The sequence below is a fragment of the Notechis scutatus genome, chromosome 4, assembly GCF_049901735.1.
Source record: "Notechis scutatus isolate UNSWTSFEM ecotype Mainland chromosome 4, rNotScu1.2, whole genome shotgun sequence".
Classification (NCBI taxonomy): Eukaryota; Metazoa; Chordata; class Lepidosauria; order Squamata; family Elapidae; genus Notechis; species Notechis scutatus.
In genome coordinates this window covers 144,745,834-144,771,722 of record NC_142012.1, presented here as the reverse complement: position 1 = coordinate 144,771,722, position 25,889 = coordinate 144,745,834, and the positions used below count along the sequence as shown (strand labels likewise).

Below are 25,889 nucleotides of genomic sequence, written 5' to 3'. Positions count from 1 at the left end.
ACAAAGAACATGTTTGTAAGACGAAAGAAAGAATTGGAGGAAGTTTTGGGGATCCAGGTCATAAATAAGGTTAACTATTTAGGGATACACATAACACCAAATGTAGCACACTTAAGAAGGACAATTATCTCAAACTTAAACAACCGATTGTGACAGACTTGATAAAATGGGAAAATTTACAATTATCACTGATTGGGAGAATATCTACAATTAAGATGAATGTACTGCCTAGAATCTTATACTTATTCCAGACAATTCCAATCAGATTAGAGAAAGAATTTTTTGAAGATTTAAACAAAATACTGCTAAAATACATTTGGCAGGGGAAGAAAGCGAGAATAAAACTGAAATTGCTACAAGATGCAAGAATAAGAGGAGGATTTGCTTTGCCCAATTGGGAATTATACTACCAAGTGACGAGTCTGATGTGGGTAAAGGAGTGGATAACACTAAGGAATACTAGACTATTTCAGTTTAAAGACAGGTTCCTACAGAGGTGTTTTGAAAAGGAGCTTATGCAATCAGAAACAAATATTCCAGAATCCAATGATGCCCATTTCCAAACTTCTGCGTGTTTTTAATGTCCTTGTAACCCAAAGTTACCTGAATTTTTATCAATTTCTACTCACTCATTAAAGTTTGAAATATAAGGAAAGAAGACAAGAATTAAGATAAAATTGTTGCAGGACACAAAAATGAGAGGAGGCTTTGGACTACCCAGTTGGGAATTATATTATCAAGCAGTAATATTGATGCGAATAAAAGAATAGATTGTATTGAAAAATGTTAGATTGTTAATATTGGAAAGTCATGATTTGCAATTGGGGTGGCATACATTTTTATGGTATAGTAAAAGTAAGGCACATGGATATTTTCATAGATATTATATCAGGGACGCTCTATGAACAGTATGGGAGAAAATAAGGGAGTATTATTATATGAAAATACCAGTCTGGTTATCAACAATAGAGGCATTTCATATCCAAATGTTTTCAAAATGGAACATACTATCAGATATGAGGAAATTTTAAATGAAAAGGGTGAACTCAAAACAAAGCAAGAATTAGATTAACAAGGGATAAATATAGATTGGTATTCATATTTGCAAATACATTCAAGATACGAAAAAGATAGTAAGATGGATGGGTTTCATAAAGAATTGACTGAACTAGATAAAATCTTAACAGGCATTGAAGAGATTATAAATAAATTATATGGTTATTTATTGAGAGTGAAATTAGAAGAAGAGCACGTTAAAGAAACAATGATTACATGGGGAAAATTTTTTGGATATGGGATAAATTTGGATAAATGGCAGAAACTGTGGACAAGAAATTATAAATTAACAATGTCAGCAGCTTATAAAGAGAATTTGTATAAGATGTTTTACAGGTGGCACTTGCCCCCCGGCAAGAATAGTGAAGATGTTTAAAGACACATTGGTGAAATTTTGGAACTGTCATCAGATACCTGGATCATATTACCATATGTGGTGGACATGCATTAAAGCTAAAATATATTGGACTAGAATACACATGTGGTTGGAAAAAATGATAAACTAATACATAGATTTAAAACCAGGGATATTTTTTATTGAGAATTATGCCTGAAGGTTATAATAGTGAGATAACATATTTAATTATTAATGTATTAACAGCAGCTAGAATTGTATTTTCACAAAATTGGAAAAATGAGAAAATTTCGACAGAGGAGGAAACAATTAAGAAAACAATGGAATGTGAGGAAATGAGTAGACTTACAATAGCAATTAGAGAACAGGAAGAAAAAGAATATTATAAGATTTGGGATTTATTTTATGAATGGTTAGGCAGAAGAATAAGAAACTAAAATATGTGGTAATAGTAATAATATACTACAATTGATTAATCTTGAATGAGTAAGAAAATGAATATAATTTAGCAAGAATGAGATATGTTTTTTAAAAAAATAACAATTATAATGTCAATGATAATATAATAATTGAATAATATGATATAAAATATAGTTTAGAATGGTTTATAAAGATAATTAAGTAAGAAATGTACAATAATATTACTATGCGCACAAGATATATGTACCCAACCAACACACTGTAAAATTCAAAGATGGTTTTATTTGTTGTCTTTGTTATTAAAATATATTTTTTTTAAATGAAAGTTTGAAATATATAAACATGCAATTTTATAGCAATTTTTCAAAGGTAAATCATTGATCTGATTCTGGTTCATTTTTTAAAAAAAGGAAAACAGTAAAGCAATCTTATTAAATTAGCATAGTAAGATAATATGCATATTCAAGGAGGAACACTGCCTCTAGATGCTGAAGATGACTGAAAGAACTCTCTTGACACAATATAAGTACTTACAAAGACCAATGACAGCCAAGGGTATACATCATTAGCCATTATAAATAAAGTGAAGAAAAAGTTCTCTTTACCAAATATCTAGAATCCCAGGAACTTTCAAGCTGGTCCATTCCACTTCCTGAACCAGAAAAAAAAAAATGAGTCCTAAGATTGCTATTTTATTCTATTTTTGTAAACACTGACACTAATGGAACAATATATTTGCTCAAAGTGGAGGCACAAGCAGATGTGCTAATTCAGCAAAAATATATTGGGCGTATAGCAAAAAATACCCTTGCTTATGTAATTAAATTAATACAATTTCTACTTATCTAAGCACTTTTTAAAAATTATGTTACACTGCTGGGACCATGAGTCCGGTTTTCAAAAAATTAATAAATAAAAGAAGTACAGTAGAGAATTAAACTGGAGATTAATTAGCCTGGGGTTGTAATTTTTGGCTATTTATAATCATGCACTTGTTTCAGCTTTCAGTGTAACCATGAATTACTAATATAAGGATGGTCATTTATCAAGTGGTAATCAGTTGGAGTGTATACATAGAGACATAAGAAGCTGAAAAGAATATTATGACATAGTCTTACAATATTAATGCTTCAGTTGCCAGCATTTTTCTTAGAGATTTTATTGTAATAAACATGAATAATTTCTTAGAATAGAGTTAGGGTGTAAGAATTTAGTATTGATTATATGAGGATTCTAAACTAGCAACATGTAGCCTTTGAAGCAAGCCTCAACAAACAAGTTCCTAGACTTCCAAGACTATGGAAAAAGTCACAGGGGAAATGTGAGTGTCTATGATCCTCCAGATAAGTACATCTTCAAATCACCTTTATCATCATGACCTATGGTGAAGGATGTAGAGCAGAGGTCTCCAAACTTGGCAACTTTAAGACTTGTGGACTTCAACTCCCAGAATTCTTTGCTGGCTGGAGAATTCTGGGAGTTGAAGTCCACAAGTCTTAAAGTTGCCAAGTTTGAGGAACCCTGATGTAGAAGAGTTAGATTTCAAAAATGTCTTGGAGGCAACAAGTCTACCAAATGTAATACAGGATATCAAGATTTCGAGAGTATGAAATAGAGATAGAATTTTAAAACAATAATGTGATATGGCACAGGCATTGAGTTTTGGAGGAAAAAATCCAGAGATTGTTACCTCCAGAAATGGAAGACTGATAAAACAGATGAGCTGCCTGATTTAGCTGAATATTTATATTATAGGACAGTCAGGAAAGGAATTACTTTTGAAAGGGGTATCTAAAAAGCTGTAGGAAATGCCTAAGGTAGCATTCAGATTTGAAAAGTTTTCTTCCAGGAGAAAATGAACTCCTGATGATCCTGTGTCATTGTAACAAACTGGACCAGCTTTTGGATTATTTGTTTATTTTACACAGATGATCTTAAAGATGCATAAATAAATGAACAGCAGCTTTATCAATTGAAAAACAAGTCAAAATAAAGGTAAGGAAGCCCTTATGGCAAACGTGACCAGATAAACACAGCCCTTTTCCAAACAGGGAATGCTGTCACTGCCTTCTTCAAAGATGTTTTCAACTTCTCAGTTTAGCCTACAACCCCTACTATTTTTTGGTGATCCAACCTCAAACAAGACTCAACTATTCTTGGCTTCCAAAACTTAAGTACTTCAATCTGCAAAGCGGAAAAATCAGTACTCAACTCAACCAGAAATGTTTGTGTATTCCAAGAAGAAAAGGTATGAAGATCTTAGTGAGAAACCATAGTTCTCAAAGGCCAGCTTTCAGTTCCAAACCAAAATCTATGGGTCAGGTTCTCTCATCTTCATCTTGCTTACTCATCACATTTTTTAAAAATTCTTCTATTATCTTTTAGCTATAATTGTCCTGATATGAATTCTCCCCTGCAGATTTACAGCTGATGTTCCTTTAAACATCTCAACCTAAACTGATCTAGGTTGGATGAAAAAATGTTCTCAAAAGGCCAATTATCCTGGAAGAGATGTCAAATTGTAATGAAAGACTTTCTGCACCATATTGTATTTCTTCAACCCTTCCCCCACCCCCCAGCAAGAAAGAAGATCATGATGTTTTGTGCAGTCTTTTAAACTGATGAATATTAAGCAAGCTCTATCAATGTTGTGATAATTCAGATATTTGAAGAAGCAATCCTGACCTACTAAATCTCTTTGCAAACTAATGAAACAAATGAGTTTGGAAAGACAGGGTGCTATAATGCTGCATTTGCACATTGCTGCTGCAGCATGTTTATTTCTTCCAGCCAAGATGGATCAGAACCAAATTTCTCTGACATCATGTCCTACAGGATGAAATGTTTCAACTTCTGCATTGCTGGGTTTGTTCTACTGCATTATAATGCACTTTCTATTGTATTTTTCTTTTACAGAAAGACACTCAAATGTTTGCCCGAGGATATGAGAACTAAAACTAACCATTGAGCCTAGGACTCAATAACCATCTCTATTGATAAATTGGCCTCCTACTTCTGTATGATGAATGAGGTGAGCTAAACTGGAGTTCTACCAGTGGTGGGATTCAAATAATTTAACAACCGGTTCTTTGCCCTAATGATTTTTTTTCCAACAACCAGTTCACCAAACAACCGGTTCTCCCAAACTGGTGTGAACTGGCTAAATCCCACCACTGAGGTCTACTGCACACATTGAAAATGAGAATTCCCAGCTCATATAAAGAATTTTACTAATGATCAAATGTGGAGAGAATGAACAGTTTTACAAACTTGCATTCAACATAACAATGCTGAAGCTACAGGAAAGAGAGTAGATACCCCTAAATGTTCAAAGAGGCAGCTTGCATATCTTGCCCATATTTTTTATCTTTCACTGTTTCCCTAGCTGCAGAAAGCCAAGAAGCCAAACAAAGCAAAAGAAATATAAACAGGACTAGTATCTCAGAATATTAGCACCTTGGAGAGTTCCCTATAGATTGTCCAAGGCAGACAAAAATTCCATAGAAGAAACTTTGGTTTCTAAATCAGACTTTACAGTATTTAATCCAGTGAAAACAAGACTGCAAGGGCCTGATATCTTCAATGCTACTTGCTGCTGATTCTGACTTTCTGAAGCTCGGATTTATGGATGGATATTGAGATCTAAAACCCTCAGGCTACATCCTCAGGTTGAAGGACATGTTGAGGGCTTACCCTAATTTAGGGCAACCTGAATTTTTATGAATCTTCTTCAGAACCTTACTGGGCTTATTATCCTTGGGACAGAATATAAATTTTAAAGGAGTTAAATTCCATCCATTTAATGCTTAATTTAGACATACTGCTTTTGATCACTTATTATACCTTATTTTCATCCATGTCCAGACAATTCAGCCTAAATAAAACTTAGTTTCCAGTTCAAAGATTCAAAGTAAAACAAGAATATTAAGTTAAGGCAAAAAAAGTTTTTTCCCATTGGGTTGGTCTGCTTAATAGAGGTTAAAATATATAAAAATATCTATTAAAACCATTCTTTTTTGCAAACAATAATTCCTACAGTATTAAAGCACTAAGTATATTTAGTGGAAACAATCAATACAATTTTGTCCTATTCTAATAGCAGCTAAACATTAAATTGTTATTAGTTAGTGATGTCATTTTTCAAATTATAAAATGAAAATAGAAATAGCAATAGCACTTAGACTTATATACTGTGTCATATTCCAGCCCTCTCTAACTGGTTTACAGAGTCAGCATATCACTTCCCAACTATCTGGGTCCTCATTTTACTAACCTTGGAAGGATGGAAGGCTGAATCAATCTTAAGCTGGTGAGAATCAAACTACTGGCAGTTGGCAGAGTTAGCCTGTAATACTGAATTCTAACCACTGCACCACCACTGCTCAAATCCACTGGCAAGCTGAAGAAACAGTGGACCAACTATTTAGCTGCTGCAAGAAGATTGTACATACTGATTACAATGGCATGGCAACAATAGCAGCAATGGTACATTGGAAGATCTGCAAGAAATACCATTTGCATATAAGGAAGAACTAGTGGGTTGACAAAACAGACAAAGTAATAGTAAATGAAAACTTAAAGAGGTTGGGAACTTTAGAACTCAGGCAGAAAAGCACTTGACAAATAATATGTCAGACTTAACAGCTGTTGATAAGAAAGAAAAAAGTCTGGATAGTAGTCACTGCAGTACCTTGAGACAACAGAATAGAAGAGAATGGACTGGAGTAGATAACAAAATACAAAGACTTGTAAATAGAAACAGAATCACTGTGGGAAAAGAAGATAATAACAATAGTAATAGGTATCTTGGGTACAATCCCAAAACATTTGAAGCATCATGTATTGGCACTGACAAAATCACCAATACTCCGTTGCAAAACAGCTTACATCTTGTGACTACACTTTTAACACTATCAAACAACATCTGTCTATCCCGGGTCCTTGGGAAGGACTTGATAGGTTGATTAAAATGCCAATCCAGTCTAAACATCTGGCTGACTGTTCAATCAACCCTAATAAATGCTCCAGAAACTGCTAATATACTTGCAATTTCATTGGAAATGGCTTAGTATATAACTGCATGTTGTTTTGAACTGGTTCCCTGCTTGTGGTTATATAATTAACTTATTTGAGAGATGAATTGCATGAACATAATCCGCTGAAAACCTTTCAGTTCAGGATATTCAAAGCACTGAGTAGCAAATTGCACCTGCAGAGTGATGGGTAACATCACAGTCAGGATTATAATTTGAAAGTTCATAGATTTCAAACAAAAAGATTTGTTGACTCATTTACTAAAGTCTATCTAATAATCTCCTTTTAACAGCAACAACCATATGGAAGGTGATTTCAGTGAGCAGTGAAATGAGATTTTCCTATATTCAACTGGACTATCAGAGGTAAGTATTTAATATGCATAAGTAATGAACTCCAGACAGATGCTTGCAATCAGTTCAAACAAAACTCACAAAGAGTTCACAGCTGATGACTGGCTTTATGGATATAATGAAGGAGATTCAGATTCACAAAAAACATCTGTCATAATTGGACCTTTAAATGTAATTCAAATTCAGTTATACTAAGATGAGCTACAGCAAAAAAAAAATTTTTACACTGGTGAGTGCTCCCTAATCAATATTTTAATCACTCTATGCTATCATGTCTCTCCTCTTCCTAAAGAGAAATGCTAAAACATATAGTGAATGGTTGCTGGAATTGGATATATCTAGTTTAATGAAAAGAGGGACTAGAGTGTGATATGATAATGGTGTCCCAATATCTTAGGGGCTGCCGCACAGAGGGAGTTAAGCTATCTTCCAAAGCAACTGAGTGCAGGACAAGAAGCAAAGGATGGAAACTATAATCAAGGAGGGAACTTAGAACTAAGGAGAAATTTCCTGATAATTAGAACAATAAATCAGTGGGACAATTTGCCTCCAGAAGTTGTGAATGCTTCAACACTGGAAGTTTTTAAGAAGAGATTGGACAATCATTTGTCTAAAATGGTATAGGTTTTCCTGCCTAAGCAGGGAGTTGGACTAGAAGACCCCCAAGGTCCCTTCCAACTCTGTTATTCTATTCTATTCCAATTTCAATTCCATTCTTCCTTTATTGTTTTTCTTTTAATAATATTTTGGGTGTTTGCAAGCTTTTGGATTTTCAAATTTTTACCACCTTCTGCATAATCTGTGCTTTTTTTTTATTACATAGATAATTTATATCTAAAGATATACATTTTAAGTAAGACGTTTTCATCCTCTTTTTTGTAACATAATTCAAATACAATTCAAAATATTTTTTGGCAAAATGTTAGTGGTTACTCCAGTTTAGAACTCTTAAGATGTGGGGGGGGGAACCATGGATCTTCAAAACTGTACCCATCTCATCTGTACTTCATGTATCTAGCCAGGTGGGTTTTAAATAAAGCAAGCTATTTCAGTTAATGCCAGATGCTCTGATGCACAAACAAGGAAGGGAAATAAATAAATATATCCACAACCTATATACTCATAAAAATAAGAAGGCTGAGCAGGAAAATATCTGCTCTAAAACTTCAGAAAGAAACATATCATAATGGTATCTACTTAAGTCAAAAGGAGACATCAGAAATTAAGATCCAGAACTCCATTTGCTGTAGATTTCTTTTGTAGTTCACAGTATAAATAGCATCTGGACATCATTGAGAGCTGTGGTAGAGTGCAGTACTGCAGGCTACTTCTGCTGACTGCTGATTGCCAACAGTGCAGTTCAAGTCCCACCAGTTCAAGGTTGACTCAGCCTTCCATCCTTCTGAGGTCAATAAAATGAGGACCCAGATTGTTGGAGGCAATATGCTGACTCTATAAACCACTTAGAGAGGGCTGAAGCGGTATATAAGTTTAAGTGCTATTGCTATTGCTATTAGGCAGGGATCCTCAAACCACGGCCCACGGGCCAGATACAGCCTGCCAAACTCATTAATCCAGCCCATGCCCTGCCCTGCCCACATTGCCCCCCCTACCTGCAGGCCGCCACCCACCTTCTGGAGGCTGAGGCCAAAAACGGAATGTGCAGAGGCCTCAGGAGACCAAAAATGTGCCTGTTTTGGCCTCCCTGGCCGAGAGAGAGAGAGGGAGGGAGAGGGAGAAAAAGACACACACAAATACAAACAGAAGTCCCTCACACACACACACAGGCAGCCACATCCCTTCACTAGCCTGCTTTCCACTCCCAGAAGCATAACAAAGTTTAATTTGTATGTATTATTTAATGGACTGCTAAATTGGCCACATCCACCCAGTCACATGATCACCTAGCCATGTCCACCCAGTCACATGACCGAGCCACACACACCCCAACAGTCTGAGAGACTATGAATTGGCCCAATTTAAAAAGTTTGAGGAACCCTACTATTAGATAAAGTTGAAGAGTTAGGTATACTTGGCTTGAAGAGAAAAGAGGAATTCAAAAAAGAATTTGGCTTGGCATCAAGAACAGCTTGATGCCATTACTAAGTGGCCAACAGTGAAATAGATTGACTTTGAAGATGTAGGAGTTTGTTGTTGCTTCTGTTTTAAGAAACTTAATAGTGACTTAACTAAGATGCTGAAACAAATTAATTGTATATTAGTGGAAGAAAATCATTTCCTTCTATGGTATGATGATAATTTAAAAACTCAATATCTGCCTTTTTTTCCAATTTGCCAAAAAAATTAGTGATGTGTAATGTCTCCAGATAAAATGTGACTTATTCATATGAAGGGGCCTTCATGTTTTATCTCAGATGGATAGTCGCATTTTCAAAGTAATCATGAGGAAAATCATCATATACAGTGGATTGCAAGCATATCTGTATATACACTTTTCATTAAATGACATGGGTTGCATTCACTATATTTCAATAATGCTCCTTGGAGGAAAAAGTTTCACATTCCTGCATTTTGTATTCTGCAAATTTCAGAATTATGGATGGTTTTTTTTTAAAAAAAAAACAACACATGTTCATTGCTTGTGTAGATTAATGAATTAATTAGTTTTACTTGATCGGGTGTGAATTTTTTATCTGACTTCAGGTTATTTCCCTTGTTAATGAAGAAATATATTTGTTTTGATATGCTTTAAAAAAGCCAAACTAATGGAATACTATGCTTTCCTAGAATATTTTTTCTCTAACTATTCTAAGATGGCAAATAGGTGACTGTTATATCTTAGAAGTTTGGATTTTGATTGGACAATGTCAGTCAGTTCTCATTCAGATTTTCAGACTTTATAATTGTATTTGTATTTGCATGTGGCATTATGGATCTCAGTGTATTAGGATTTTAAAAACTCAGTAGACATGAATAAAATAGTGCCTTTCAGCAAGATCAGATTACCTTAGATCTTGTACAAAGTGATCCTCATTTTTTTTAAAGAATTAATAACAGGCTCACACATAGAAGACAATATTAAGTGATTATTTCCTCCTATTTTCTCTTTTCATTTTATTGATATAGACATAAATTGATACATTAAACTGTATTTATGTTTGGAAGAAAAATAATGTTGAGTTGTACATTCAGACACAGATTCTTTTTTGTTGTTGTTTAACAAACATACCACAGGCAATAAAAGGGTCTGGAAAGAAACAACTTATTACATTTTGATCAACTGAATATTGGAATGTATAATGTATGTATATATCATAAGATATTCATATCTGAAATGAAATTTGAAAAATTTATATTTGCTCTATTTCATCTCTCAAGTAATTATTGCTCTTTTTTACCCATCACATGGCAATTGAATGATTAGAATTAGCAATTTTAACAAGTAAAAGCTAGCTCATTTGTATTTCTATATGTTGACTCATAAATCTTTCCTATCATGTTGGTATTAATCTCCATTTTAAGAAAACAAATGTGACACAATATTTCAGTATGCATTCTTCAGCTCCTCTGTTCTAAATGTACTTAATCACACAGTCACATTTTTAAAGGATAAATTTTGACACTGATCAGTTGATTTTTTTTTGTTCCTGAGCATCTTATGGAGAACAGAAAAAAAAATAGCTACAGAAACAGAAACAAACATAGCTACATCCAATATGTACAGAGCTCTAAAACTGTGGACCAGAACAGTGCCAATAGAAATATTCCTCAAGTATTCAGAGCTCTGAGCTTGGCTGTTTTCTTGCAGACAGTTCATTACGCAAACTAAGTAACATTTTTAGAGCTCCAAATCAGCTTCTTTTTGTCCAACCAGTACTATATTCAAATTCAAAGATGCTGATTTCAAGGAATTTGAGTAGGTCTCTATGCAGAGAGGCAATTAAAAAAAAAACCACTGTTACTTAACAGCTCTCAAATGATTCATCAAAATTAGGAGGTGGAACGAAGTAAATTTTCCCATTGTTCTAGTAAAAAGCTTTGAACTAATCCACATATATCGGTGGAGACATTCAGCTACAAATCTAAATGCTCCAATTCACATCTTTGCCTACAAAATGAACTAGCAAACTATCTTAGACAAACCATTCACTCTCAACCTTATAGAGTTTTGATTTTTTGTGTATGGAAAAAAAATCACAACTGTGCATGTGACACATTTTTACTTTTGAATGAGGCAACATGCAAACTTTGTTGATATGGCTAGAAAACAGAAGAGCTTTTATTTAAACTAATGACAAAATAAAGTATAAAAGTATAAAATAAGCACCTATTTTTTTTTAAAAAAAAATACTCAATATCAAATTTTAATGAAATCAAATTTTGCGAAAGTTACCCAGTCTGGTGGTACATAATGCAAATATTACTTAAATCTTACCGATACGGAAGCTGCACTGTGGATTTTTAAAAAAAACTATGAACTTGATGACTGAGAACTATGAGATTAAAAAAGTATGTCTAAAAATGCATGTATTTTTAAAAGAACTGTGATTTATAAAGTGCTTTTTCCAAAATTATTCCAAACTACCCTTATATTAAGGTAAACATGGGGTACCTTGATTCACGCATTATGGTTGTAAATGTTACAGCAAGAAGAAAGAAGCCTTTTCTGTGATGATTGTTACTGTATTAGTCATTGTTACCAAAGAATCAGCCACCAGGATTCCTGTTAGATCACTTAAACAAAAAGAATCTTTGCACCATTTCTGGTCACTGCTGCACCTATATGATCACCCTACACTGGAACTCCTGCTGAGGCAATTTATTTCTTGTTTCACAGAATGTGTGGGTTGATCTGTTTTCCACTCACATCGGTTCACTTCCAGGGATCACACAGCTTCTCTATTTTTCCAAAGTGGACTAGTCACTCATAGTGCTATTATTTAACAGCTCATTAAAATGTAACAAAGGGATAACTCTGATATTTCTGAGACAAACTGCATTAGACAAATGTACACAGCATGAAATAAAAAGATAAATGGTGATTCAAAACTGCTCTTTTTCAGCACTTCTCAATATTGGAAGGTTATTGTGGGTTGCAGTATTGCTTCATACTGCAATGTTTTTATTATTTTAAAGTAGTAAATTGTACAAATTATAATTGCATTTGTTTAAAAGGTTTCAATAGCCACTAGAAAAGGACAATGAAGAGACACATTATCGCTCTCATGATAGTATAATTGAATTCTTAAATTACATTTTGTTTTATATTATCCATTTGTGTAGTGGTTTAAGAACCAGAAGGTTTTATGTCTTTCTATATATTGCTACATTTACTAATCATTTATTCAGGGTACTTTTGTCCTTTTTCCTTTATTTTCTCCTTCAAGTCAAACGTTTTCTAGTATCTTTAGGTACAACAGAGCACCTGAATGCATTCCAACTGTTTCAAGGGTAAGTTGGAAAATATCGTAAGGTTCCAACAAGATACTCATTGAATGATGACATTATATCCTTTATATTTGATTTTCATCTGGCTGCAAGAGTAACTGATATTTTTTTCCTCTCCATTGTTGGCTTAAGAGATCTCATTATCAAAGATATTATCATACTTTGCCACACCCACAATCCATGTTCATAATATCAGTGAAGCTTTTTAATGACATAGTGGTTAGAATGTAGTATTGTAGGCAAACTCTGTCCACAGCCAGATGTTCAATCCTGACCATCCTTCCATCCTTCCAAGCTGAATAAAATGAAGACCCAGATTGTTGGGGAAAATATGCTGATCTCCTGCCATCTATCAGCTCACTCCACTCAAAGAAAGGGCTATTCTTAATATCCTAATTATCTCTGGTGTAACAGAATTTGTCAGTACCAATAAACTGAGGTAACAATATTATGATTTTTTTTCCTCATAGAAGGATCCAGAACAGAATGACCTCACTAAACATGGAGGAGTTTATAAAATGAGCCATGAATGGATATGCTGATAGAACAATACTGTAAAGAAATAGTTTATTAAAAAGAGCTTAATCGAAGGAGGGAATATATTGCACTAATTTGGTTTTCTTTTTAGTAAAGTAGGAAAATACAATTTTCCCCAACCTCTGACACACATTTCAAAACAAATATTTTTCAAAAAATTGCAGCACTTGGTAAAATGGCATTTGAGCATACAGATCATTTTGGGCCACAAATTAAATGAATCATAACATGAATACAGGTAGGGCACAAATATTTTCACTAAGCCTGTCAGACCGCTATCATCTCACACAGAATAAAATTCAAGATTCCTGCATGTTTATTGTCACTTTAAACAAGGCAATGAAAGTGCAGAACTGAAGTTTGATTCCTCTGTGAAGCCAAGAGGTGTATATACCTGGTAAGGCAGAATGCCTGTGAACTGTTTCCCCACTCAATATTTATCAGTGCTATGAGGCATCCTGCTACTATAGGTGCCTTTGGTATGTTATCTACAGTACAACCCAGAAGCAACTGCAGCATCTTTGATGTTCAGGTGTGAGGCCCAGATCTCATAAAAATGCATATACTGTAAGAAATGGGCTGAGTAGTTTCACAATAATCTGTATTATTGTGGAATGCAGTTGCATGCTGATTGGTTTCTTTAGAGGCCTCTAAATATATCCACATCACAATGAATAAAATATATTTCAATACAACTCAGCTGCCGCTGATAATTGGGAACACTTTTAATGGTTGCTCATAAGGTGGAGAAAGTACATTAATACATGTAATTAATTATATATAGTACATATAGTATGCATTTATAAAATTTTCCATCACTGGTGCAGGGTCTGTTTTTTTCAGATCAACTGATTGTTGATCCATTGGTTGAGACAGGACCAGTTGACTGACCAGTTGTCACTTAAAGCTGACATTGTGGGCTGAGACAGAGTGACTGGCCCAACATCACCCAGCTGACTTTCATATCTAAGGCAGGACTAGAATTCAGTCTCTGGATTTCTACCTGGAGCCTTAACCACTAGACCTGTGGCGAACCTATGGCACACATGCCAGAAGTGGCATGTAGAGCCATTATTGTTGGTACGTGAGCCCTCGCCCAGAGAAGGTCTACTGCGCATGCGCACGCACCGCCCGCCCAACTGATTGTCGGGTATCTGGTGTGCACGCACGAGGGGCATGGTGCACATGGGAGACATGCGCGCATGTGCAGAAATGTGTTGGGTGCAGGGTTACACGTGCATGCGTAGAGGCATGTGGTGTGTGGGTCGCACATGCATGCACAGGGGGTATGGGGGGGCCACACGCATTGCATTCTGGGTGATGGCACACAAGCACTCATGCGCGAGAGCATGTGCAATTATCAGCAAAGGAGTCCCAAAAGGTTAGCCACCATTGCACTAGACCAAACTGGCTCTCAGCTTGCAGTAAGTGGATATTTTTAAAAACAATATGTGAACCTAATCTTTTTCTTCTGTTTCAGTTACATTAAATTGCTTTCCAACTCAGACTTCTAAGTCATATAAAGATAAAATGCACCTAGAAATCTGCTTAGGAGGAATAAAAGTTTATGACAGATAATCTTAAATAGAAAAAAATATCCTCACTGGAGTGTAAACTGCATTAAAACTAGAACTAATATTTTTCTCTTGCTTATCTATGATGTAGTGCCAAACTCTGCTACTAATGACCCTCTTGTCCCTGTCATTGCATCTCCTATTTGCTCAACCTTTGTATTGTAGGAAGTTAGCACCCACCCCTCTCCTGGAAAATTGAAATAGCCTAGGAAATATTTAAAAGGCAGAATATTTCCTCTAAAAAGAGTAGAAACTCAGAAGTAGAAACTCACCCTCACCTTTGTTAATGGGTGGGCCATTAAGGCCTGGGCCAGAATACTTTACATAACAAAGATCTCCAGGTAAAGCTATAGCAATTGCCAAAAGCCCTTTTAAGGGCATAATCATCCAGCAAGGCTCAACCAAGCCTGGAACTCAGGACAGCCTACAGAGTTGCCCCTCATGGGAGTCTGACAACCAATCAGAATACAAGCTCAAATTCAAATCCCAACAGAGGGTATAAAACCCAGGCACTCTCAGCACCCGAGTCCTTTTTTTTCTTTATCTCTTCCTTCAGCTTGAAGCATGTGATTATCCTTCCTTTTCACTCTGGAGCTCCAGGCCATATGGTCCTGATATTAAACTTTCCAAACAGCCTCCCTGTTTCCAGTGTCTTTTGCCCCACTTGGAACTGAACCCAGAAGGATATTTCTTTCAACAGTATTATACAATAATTTCTCATGTGTGGCCTTTATATAAAAACACTGACAGAGCTGTTCTTTCAGGAAGGAAGCTGTTCCTTTTAGGTTTAGCAGTTCAAAAGATGCCTACCAGACATAGGAGGCAAAATAGTGTAAAAAATATGGAAGAGTGAAATAATGAAGCAAAAAAATCCCATTCTGCTGAAAAGTGTTGTCTAAAAAGTCTTATATATATATATATATATTTAGGATTTTTTCCTTTAGCAGGAACCAAAATATACATTTATTATAACATTCTAATGACACTTAATTTTCAAGACGATAATGTAACTGAAGGCTTTGGGAAAGCAGAGATTTTTGGTATCATAAGACAGCTTTTAGCCCCAAAACTGATTATCTAATAATTTTACTTACCAAAAGGTACGTTCTTATCATGATTATATCATATATATAACTAAGTCTATTCCACCTGGAAGTTCCTATATTCTCCAACCCCTACCTAGGTCTTGATCTTTTTACAATTATATATTTTTGAGCTATTCTTCAGAAAGTTTAGAGCAATTTTTAAACATAAAATCAAGATTCTTAGGATACCAAATGCCAAACTTCAATTAGAGCAATTACTAAATGCAAAATTAATTTATATCCCAAACTCTTTATAAAGATTTGAAAGATCTCAGTTCCTTTTCTTCTCATATATGCTGGATAAGTCAAGAATAATCAGTTAGACAAAGATCCATAGTGATTACAAACTTTCATTTCATTCATTAATTCTAGAAACAAAGCAAGGGCAGATAAGATAATAAGTATGATCTATATAACAAAGTCCCTTTGATAATCTTAGTATGATACTTTTTATCTTGACTTTCCAAGCAGTCTTCTACAGTCCATACTGATTTCATGAATACTTGAAACTTTGTTCAATCTGGTTTCCTCCAGGTGTCTTCATTAACATTCCAAGATGGGGAATAAAACCAAAGTTGATAATTGATCAATAAAATTTAAACTGAAGAAATATCCAGGATGGGTAAGGATATATCTAATATATTTTCCTGGTATGCATGTGGATGTTTCATAAATATGGATGATAGAACTTAGTATCACCAACTGAACCTAATTGTGGGAAAGTCTAAGGAGATACTTCTTTATTCAGTGAATTTCACTGCCATTTAATATAATGGCCACCAATTTATATGATTTTAAAATGGGGCTAGAGACAACTGGACTGTCAATCACTACTAATCTTGAACACTGTATATCTCGAATAACTAGAACTAATAGACATCAACACAGAAAATGATTCTCTTTGGATTGTGATTGAAGTTTCCAGATTCCTGATTGGTCACTATGTGATATCAAATGTTGAACATTTTGATGCATTTTGATCCAGCAAAACTCTTGTGTTCTTGCAAATGTTGCATAATTCAGGTGATTTTGTCCTTCTACATCTCATAGCATTTATTTGATCAAAAGGTATTCTTACTAACTTTATGAGTGGTACGTAGACATCCTTCATATATTTTTAAGGCTAGCTAAAGAATCCTGAACAATGAGATTTATAATGGACATTCTTGTTATTTAAGGTATTAGCAAACCAATTTAAAAGGTGACGGTTAAAAATTAATGAGAACTGAAAATGTTTCCTAGTTAATGCCAGGACATTCAAAGTATGAAAGGAAGGTATTATTGTGTAACATCACATAATCAGCAATAACTCACTGGATATTTAGTTAAAAACTTTTTATCATGTTTCCAAAACTTTAAACAACATAGTGTAGTACAACTTATAATAATATGATGGATGGTTTTTAGAACACTCTGTAAAGACCTGGTTCTACCAGCAGGCCTGGGAAACCCAGAGCGGAATGGAGCCCATTAAATGGCTTGTGTAATCTGCTGTTGCTGGGGGGGTAGGAGGTAGGGGTGATTTTACTATATTAATTTGATTTTACAAGTTTTTTGTTTTAAATTGTGGTTTTATATGCTGTAAGCTGCCTTGAGTCGCCATGGTGAATAGGCAGCAATACAAATCCAATCAATCAATAAATAAATAAATAAAATTAGCTACAAGGTATCTTTGGAAAATGGTCTGTCTCTTAAAGGAGAAGAAAGTTAGAACCTAACTCTCACAAGTCTAGAGGTAGTGATATTCCTGCTCTTAAACAAAAATGTACTATTTCAAGATGAATGGTACAAAAATCAAGGAGTTGGGTCCAGGTCAAGGATGTAAATGGAAGGCCATCATCAGATGAATTGTAGAACTCTAAGACGTTGACTGTTGAATCAGACCACTGACTCACTTATTTCAACACTATCAAAATTGACTTTCAATCCTTTTCCAGGATTTTAACTTGACATTTTTCAAGCTCTACCTGGAAATGGCAAGGAATGTATCTCAAACCTTCTGCATGATAGACAGCATGAACTTTACAACTGAGAATATTTTGGGTTAGAGAGAAACAAAAGATCTCTCTTCTCACAGATGGACTATTGATGATTCAGTTTGATCTAGCAGTTTAGAAACTAGGAGACCCTACATTCTAGTACCATGAAAGTCAGTTGCCTGACCTTGAACCTATCACTCTCTTTCAGCCCAACCCACCTCACAGGGTTGCAGTTATGGGGAAAACAGGAGGAGAAAAGTATGTTGAATATGTTCACCACCTGATGTTACTTATAAAAATAATACAGGAGGGATATAAATAAACAAATTGGAGACGGATGGGATATCATTTTGCTGCCTTCTATCCTACATAACATCCTATCTCTACTAGCAACATAAAATATATAGGCAAACCTAACTGAAGTGATTTGGAAAAGATGAATGACCTTTTATATATAGTGCCGCCAAAATTCATGACCTCTTACATTCCATCTAAAAGTAATAACCGATTCATCAAATCTTTTGATTCTCTTGATTTGGTTTAACTTATGTCTTAGATTTACTTCCTGCTTTTCCCCAAGAGAAATCCCTAAAATGAGATCCATGTCATACCCTCTAATGTTCCCCATTACAGCCTGATCATGTGGGATGGAATGAAAGAGTGTGACTGTGTGAAAATCTGCTCGGGACCTTCCACGGCTGAAGGTAGATTTGAACTAGGGCTTTTCCTGTTCTAATCCAGCACCCTTAACTTCTTCCACTGTAAATTGTGCTTTTCATTGGAAATGCTTGCATTAAATTATAAGAACAAGAAAGCTTTCGCTCTCTTGATCAGCTTGATCAACTAAGCCTAGAGGTGCAATACTTTGCATATTCTTCTGTTTGTAAGGCTCAAAGTACAGAGAATCTACTCTGGACAAGCCTGTGTTAAGAAACACTGACTTTCTTTACTCGGTGGAATTAAAACTTGTGTTTAGAAGCTTACCTTCAATACCATTCACAATGTTACTGCAGTAAATTCAGCAGGTGATCTGATGACTAAGCAACAACCCTGCTTAGGATAGGTGTGGGACTAAGTGCTTTGTCCTCTTGTACTCAAGAACTAACTATTCAAATGCCAAATAAATGACTTCTCGAAGGAGTCATTCTGACTACGCCATTAAATACAGCTATTCATTTTAGCAAGTAAAAAAAAATACTGTTTTAAAATCAGGATAAAATATAGTGAATCTCAGAATTCAGTCAGCAACCATCTTCACTGTCTTCTTTGGTGAAAAATAAGACTTCTGCAGGCAAACACTTATTACTTGACTGTATTATGCAAATCACTTCACATTTCACTCAAAGCAAATCCTTCTCTGTTGTCAATAGGAAGTTAATTATGAGCCCCTCAGTGGTAATTAGAATGCAAAAGGGAAATGAGTGGCATATAAAGTTAATAAATAAATACACAAAAAGAACATCCAACTGAGTTGAACAGATATTGCTTTTCTGAACAACCCAGTGGGTGCCTTGAGAGGCAAACTTTCTCCTGAGCAGATCCTCAAGAGTGATTCAATAATCCAAATTCCCTAATTACAAATGGAAAGAAGCCATCAAATCTCTCTTCGTTAGAATACTTACTCGGTGAAATTTTATCTGGGGCTACAAAGGCCAAAATCCCAATTAATGGGAGGCAGCCAGCACCAAAACCAAAATTACCACAAATTTGGAACCCAGTGTTCAAGATTTCTAAAGGATTCAAACTTTTTTAGGTGACTTCATTTCTAAACAAAAATGATTCTAGTTTCATGTTTTGGGAAAAAGGAACTTAATATGTCCATAACTTTGTTTGTCAATAACCATCTTTGAGGTGCACGGGATGGTGAGGTGGGGGGAAAGAGATAACCCGAGATGTGACCCAAAAGGTCTGCCATTACCTGTATTTCATGCCCGTCTGCTTTGCAGTGGATTCTTTTAAGGAAATGTGATGCTGGGGGGTAAAGGTTCCCAAACTACGAGCGATAATCGCCACTGTCCGGAATTTTGCTCTGGCAGCATTGACCGCATTTGGAGCGGTGGTGTTCTGTTTGCTGATCATCCTGTCTTCCCCATTCCGGTTCTTGAGGTTATGATCCGTGCACGCTATGGAGACTTGCATGGCGAAGCTTTCCTTTTCAAATTGGGAAGAAAAAAAAAACTTTGCCTCCTTGAGAGGCTAGGACTGCAGGAGCCGAAGATCTCCGTCCCCGGCGCAAATTCAACGGGGCCTCCCGAGACGTGCTCCAACAAAAGTGAATAGTGTGCAGCAACAACCTACGAGCGCGGAAGTTGCCAAAGCAAAAAATAAAAATGCAAATGAAAACGGCAGAGAATGAGCTTTACAATCGCTTTTCCCTCTTCCTTTTCTTTCGAGAAGCTTTCTTTCTTTTTTCTTTTTTTTTTTCTGTTCCCCCTCCACCCTCAGTATTTACACATAAAAACCTTCCATTTGGTCCACCGCTTCGGAAAAAAAGCTCACGCCTGCATCTTTCCAGGGAAGATAAAGCGGCGGCATCTAATCTTCGTGCCTTAACGCAGAGGGGCTCAAATCAGCGGCAGGCACGCCTCCAGAGGAATCGCGAAGCCCCGCTGGACCACGAAAGCGTGTCCATGCAGAACTCAAGAGGAGTCTTGACACCCGCTTAATCCCGCCCCGCTCCCACGAACGTCCCTCTTAGCCTCCGTCGGCATCTAACGAAAGGCCACGCCTCCTCCGGATCCCCCCTCGCTCCCCCGAGCGGCAGGATTCACACCCTGGCTGGTTGCGAAGCCCGGTTTCTGCACCCACCGGAGGCTCCGATGCGGTTCCGTCGCGGGACGTGCAGCGCGCGCCCTTTGGAAGGAAGCGTACAGGAAAGCGCGCGAGGGCGGCGGGTTTTTTCCTCCCTTTGTGCGCGGCAGACGCTTGGAGAGGCGCTTTGCGGGGGCTGCCGACCCCGCGAAAACGGAGCCCCCACCCCCCCACACAACACACGCAGGGACAGAACAAATGGGCGCGAAAGCGCGCTAACCTCTGGGGTGCGTGTGTGTGTGTGCGCGCGTTTGTGCGCGGGTTGTGGGAGGGGAGAAAGAAAGAACTATCCGGCTGCGCGCTGACGAATGAACTCGTTAATCCCTCGCGCAGGGCAGGCTGAGGGTGCTAGAAAGCCTGCGCGCGTTATGAGGCGCGCCGGGATGAAGCATCCCGTTCGCGGAAAGGCGTTGCGACTGAGACCGAGAACCTCCTTCACACGGGTCTTGAGAAAAGTCGGGGCGTTTACTCAAGTGAAGCCAGGCTAATTCCAAAAGTTGGCACAAAGCGGGCAGGCGCGGACTCGACTGATAGTCGGAGCACGCGAAACCTCGTGGCGGTCTGTCGCTCGGAGTTCAGCTCGTGGCATACTTCGCCAATTACACGAAAGCAAAATAACTCTTCAACCCGGACACTCGCGTAGGAACGGGATGCAGTGAAGCGTCTCTCGTGGGTCTCCAGGTAGCTAAACGAAGGTAGCACCGCCCACTTTCTTTTCAGCACTAATAATAGTGGGTTAATCGGCGTTTGACTCCAACGACGAGCGAGAGTTTTTTTGGGGGTGGGATTTGAGCACCTCCTTGGAGAATTGGTTGTGTGTCCGCAGTATTTCCAATTCACGGGGTTGTCCAGAAAACCAACCCGCATCGGCTGCATTTGTGCAACGCAGAATAGAATAGAAGTCTTTATTGGCCAAGTGTGATTGGACACACAAGGAATTTGTCTGGTGCAAATGCTCTCAGTATACATAAAATAAATGATACATTCGTCAAGAATCATAAGGTACAACCATTAATAATAGTCATAGGGCACAATAAGCAATCAAATCATACTAGGAATCAGTCAATAAAAATCGTAAGGATACAAGCAATAAAGTTACAGTCATACAGTCACAAGTGGGAGGAGATGGGTGATAAGGATTGATGAGAGATTAATAGTAATAGTAGTGATGGTGTTTGGGAAAAAACTGTTCTTTTGTCTAGTTCTTCTGGTGTGCAGTGTGCTCTGTAGCGTCGTTTTGAGGGAAGGAGTTGAAACAGTTTATGTCCGGGATGTGAGGGGTCTGTAAATATTTTCACAGCCCTTTTTTTTATTTGTGCAGTATACAGGTCCTCAATTGAAGGCAGGTTGGTAGTAATTGTTTTTTCTGCAGTCCTAATTATCCTCTGAAGTCTGTGTCTGTCCTGTTGGGTTGCAGAACCAAATCAAACAGTTATAAAGGTGCAGATGACAGACTCAATAATTCTTCTGTAGAACATTGGGCTAAAATATGCCTGTCCAAATTGTCTGTGGCTAAACAGACATTCTTGCCCACATGACTAGGAGGTGTGAACAAAGGTGAAACTGCAGATCTTCAGGAATATGTCCAAGCAGTTTATGGATCTCATTCAGCTGGAGCATCCCAAGAGCTATTCCTATGGATGATGTCAGTGGGGGTCAAGAGCCAAACAATCTCGAAAAGAGGGCCATGGTCATTTATTTTGCTCAAATGGCAAAAGAATCATTTGAAGCCTTGAAGCTCAACATATATAGGTTTCACTATTGCAGTAGTTTGGGTCCTAGGCAGGAAAAGGGCAAGGTGAAGAAAGAAGGAATGGACAAGGACAAAAAAAAATCTGAAAGGCTGCTTTCCTGAAGAAATCCTGCACCAGACTGCTCCATGGAGATTCTTAAAGAATGCCTGGTTCTTTAGTTGGAAGGAAGATGGAAGGGCCATGTTCCAAAAGAATTTAACAGTTTGATGTAGCAGTTAAAATACTGCTTTAGAACCTGGGAGGTTGTACATTCTTGTCAAGCTTAGGCATGAAAGCTAGCTGTGTGGTTTTGAGTCAGTCACTCTTTCTCAGCCCAACCCAACTCTCAAAGTTGTTGTGGGGAAAATAGGTGGAGGAAGAAGTTTTGGGTATGTTTACCCCTTTGAGTTATTTATAAAAATAATAAAAATTGGATGTAAACAAATAAATAAAAGTCCTAACCATGCCCATGCTATAGGCATGTCTGCTTTTTGGTCTTCGGTACTCAACATTCGACACAAAACCACTACTGCCTACATCAAAGTCACATGGTATTGATGGGGAAGTTTGTGGCATATAGGTCATATGTTGCTACCTCTGAGTTAAATGAACCCTTAGTCTGACAGTATAAATCAAATGTCTAGGTTTAGAAGGATCTATGGCTTCAGGGATATACATTTTCATTTGCAGACAACCCCAACTTTACTTCAAGGCATCTCCAGTTAAAAAAGAGGCAGTTGGCAAGGTGACAATAAATTTGAGGGGCAAATAATTTACCTGGAATAAAACAGTTTTGGGCTGCCAATGTAAAAGTAAGTTTTGATGAGGAAGTTGGATGTAAATACCCATGAGTCCTTCGTAAATATTAAGTATTGTTTAATACATTCAGCAAATATTCTTAATTTTCTTTTTTCTCTGCCCCATTTATGAACTTGAAGTGGTTCATCACTAATAAATGTTTGCAACTTTAGTTAAAATCTGTATTGAAATAAAATCTCTTTCATGTCTTCCTAATTCTTGGTGATTTCCCGCAAAGGTCTGTATAATTTCAATGGCAGCAAATTGTAAGTGATTAGCATCACATACGTTGGGGATATCTTTTTCCACTTCCTAATCTAGCCTACAATTCTGGTTTTCTTGGAAGGATTATTAGTTACTTGACAAAATACAGTTCTTTAAATGATAAATAGGAGAAGAAGAAGAAATAAAACAATGAAAATGCAATAGTTAATAATATCTAAAAGCAGACTGAAGAACTTTTCTTAAAAATCTCCCAGCCCTATTAAAATTACCAGATTACATAAATGAGCTAAAACAGCTCAGTATTATTTTTTTTTAAAGATCAAACTTTTGCTGAAGATTTAAAACAATTTTAGTCTGCAGCAAAAGAATATTATGGCCTGTGTGAGGTAGTTTTGGAGAGACAGCTTACTGAAATGATTAAAGTTCTAGTCTTGCCTCCGGTGCAAAGCCAGCTAGGTGATCCTGGGCCAGTCATTTCTTCTCAAGTCTGAGAAAATAATGGTGAAACCCTTCGGAAAATATTGCCATTTTATTCACTTGTTCAGGCAGTCACTGGCAATAAATACAGATCAGTGGTGGGATTCATTTTTTTTTACTACTGGTTCTGTAGGCATGGCATGGTGGGCGTGGCAGGGGAAGGATACTGCAAAATCTACATTCCCTCCCCACCCCACTAACCTGCTTTCCAGCTCTGTTCTCCTGTGCAGGGCAACAAAAGAAGACCCAGCCAATCAGCTGGGATTTAGGAGGCAGAGAATAGATGGAGGCGGGGCCAGTCAGAGGTGGTATTTGCCGGTTCTCTGAACTACTCAAAATTTCCACTACCGGTTCTCCAGAACTGGTCAGAACCTGCTGAATACCACCTCTGATACAGATCCATAGACATAAAATATGTACCAAATTGGCATTGTGTAATCCCTCTTCTGCTTGGTTCAGTATTTAATTACTTACTTTACATATTTTGATTTGGTATATGCTTATATCTAAGTGCGGTACAAAAGATATTGTTTAAATCTGCTCCTACATTTTATTCTCAGCAGTTGGCAGCACATAGCTGATTTTATCTGGATGAAGAAACTAAGGAGAATTGGGTCCAGTTACTATTTGGATGGGAGATGCAAATCTCTAGAAATGAAGACTATAAGGTACTCTGTGAGGCCGAAAAGATTGTAAAACCATTTGCATTTTATTGCCAAGAAACTTATTAATACATCCACAAAGTCAGTAGAAGTCGAGTTCAACTTACAAGAGAATTTTATTTTGACTTTACTGTTGTCTTAACAACCAGTCTAATGAAGACTTCTTAAGATTCCAAATGTCCATTACAGGTAGTCCTCAACTTACAACAGTTCACTTAGTGACTATTCAAAGTTACAAAGGCATTGAAAAAAGTGATTATGACCATTTTTCACACTTATGACATTTCAGCGTCAAGGGGTCATGTAACCATCTTTTGCAACCTTCTGACAAGCAAAGTGAATGAGGAAGCCAGATTCACTTAACAACCAGGTTATTAACTTATCAACTGCAATGATTCACTTAAAACTTAGCAAGCAAGCTCATAAAGGGGAAAACTCACTTAACCACTGTCTCATTTAGCAACAAAAATTTTGTCCTCAGTTGTGGTCTTAAGTCAAGGACAACCTGTACTATCTTGTTAATAAACATCACAGATTTTTGCATTTTTTGAATTTCCAGAGGGGACTCAAGTATGTATGTGCACAGGTGTGCATACACGTTGCATATCTGCATGTTTTCTAATGTATGCATATTTAAGAAAGCTTATGCTTGTCCATGGCGGAATGACTCTGTTCTTGCTTTCAAAGAAGTGGTTCTATCAGAAGTGAAATAGGCAAAAACAAAAGCAGGAGAAAGATATTCTTGATTGGTGGAATCTGGTATGATCCTTCACAACTAACACATTTTATTAAAAGGGATAAGCTTTCATGAGCTGCAGTTCAGTTTATCAGGTGCTTCTGATGTACAACTTGTGGTAGACTTGAACACCATAACAATGTGTGCATCAGCAAATGTGCAAATGTGTCAGAACATTTCAAAATTGTGTCATAAATAGCTTTGAGAGGAGGATCTGTTATAATTTTGAATGATTGCTAAGTGATCGCTCATAAGTCAAGAACTACATGTACCTCAAGAAGCCACCATTCAACCCAGCACTCTTAAACAACATTTACCAGTTTCCTTTCTTCGATAAGGTTATAGAGATTGTAGTTAAATTACAACTACAAACTATCTAGTCTTTTTCCTGGAAACTTCCATATAATAATAATAATAAAATTTATATCTGTACTCTCAAGCCAAACTGGAAGTCTTGACCCAGTAACTAAACAATGTAGGGAAGTGGATTGGTGCAATGACTCATACTAAAACCCAGAAGCATTCTGGAACAATTAACATTTCACCAATTGCTCTTGACAAAGTGCCATTACCTGTAAAGGAACAAGCATACAATGTAGGCTTCTCCTGGAACAGCAGGTCAAGACTATGGCCAAGCAGCTTTCA

At 36.8% G+C, this 25,889-nt stretch overlaps 1 protein-coding gene across 1 annotated transcript in view; it reads right to left on the bottom strand.

Moving 5' to 3' along the window:
• Positions 1-20,876, bottom strand: part of KCNAB1 (potassium voltage-gated channel subfamily A regulatory beta subunit 1) — a 149,210-nt gene extending 128,334 nt beyond the window's left edge. The window contains exon 1 of the mRNA XM_026665460.2: positions 19,721-20,876. Coding sequence (XP_026521245.1) covers positions 19,721-19,941 — 221 coding nt within the window. The 5' untranslated portion in view covers positions 19,942-20,876. The remainder of the gene's footprint in view (positions 1-19,720) is intronic.
• Between the last annotated feature and the right edge of the window lie 5,013 nt (positions 20,877-25,889).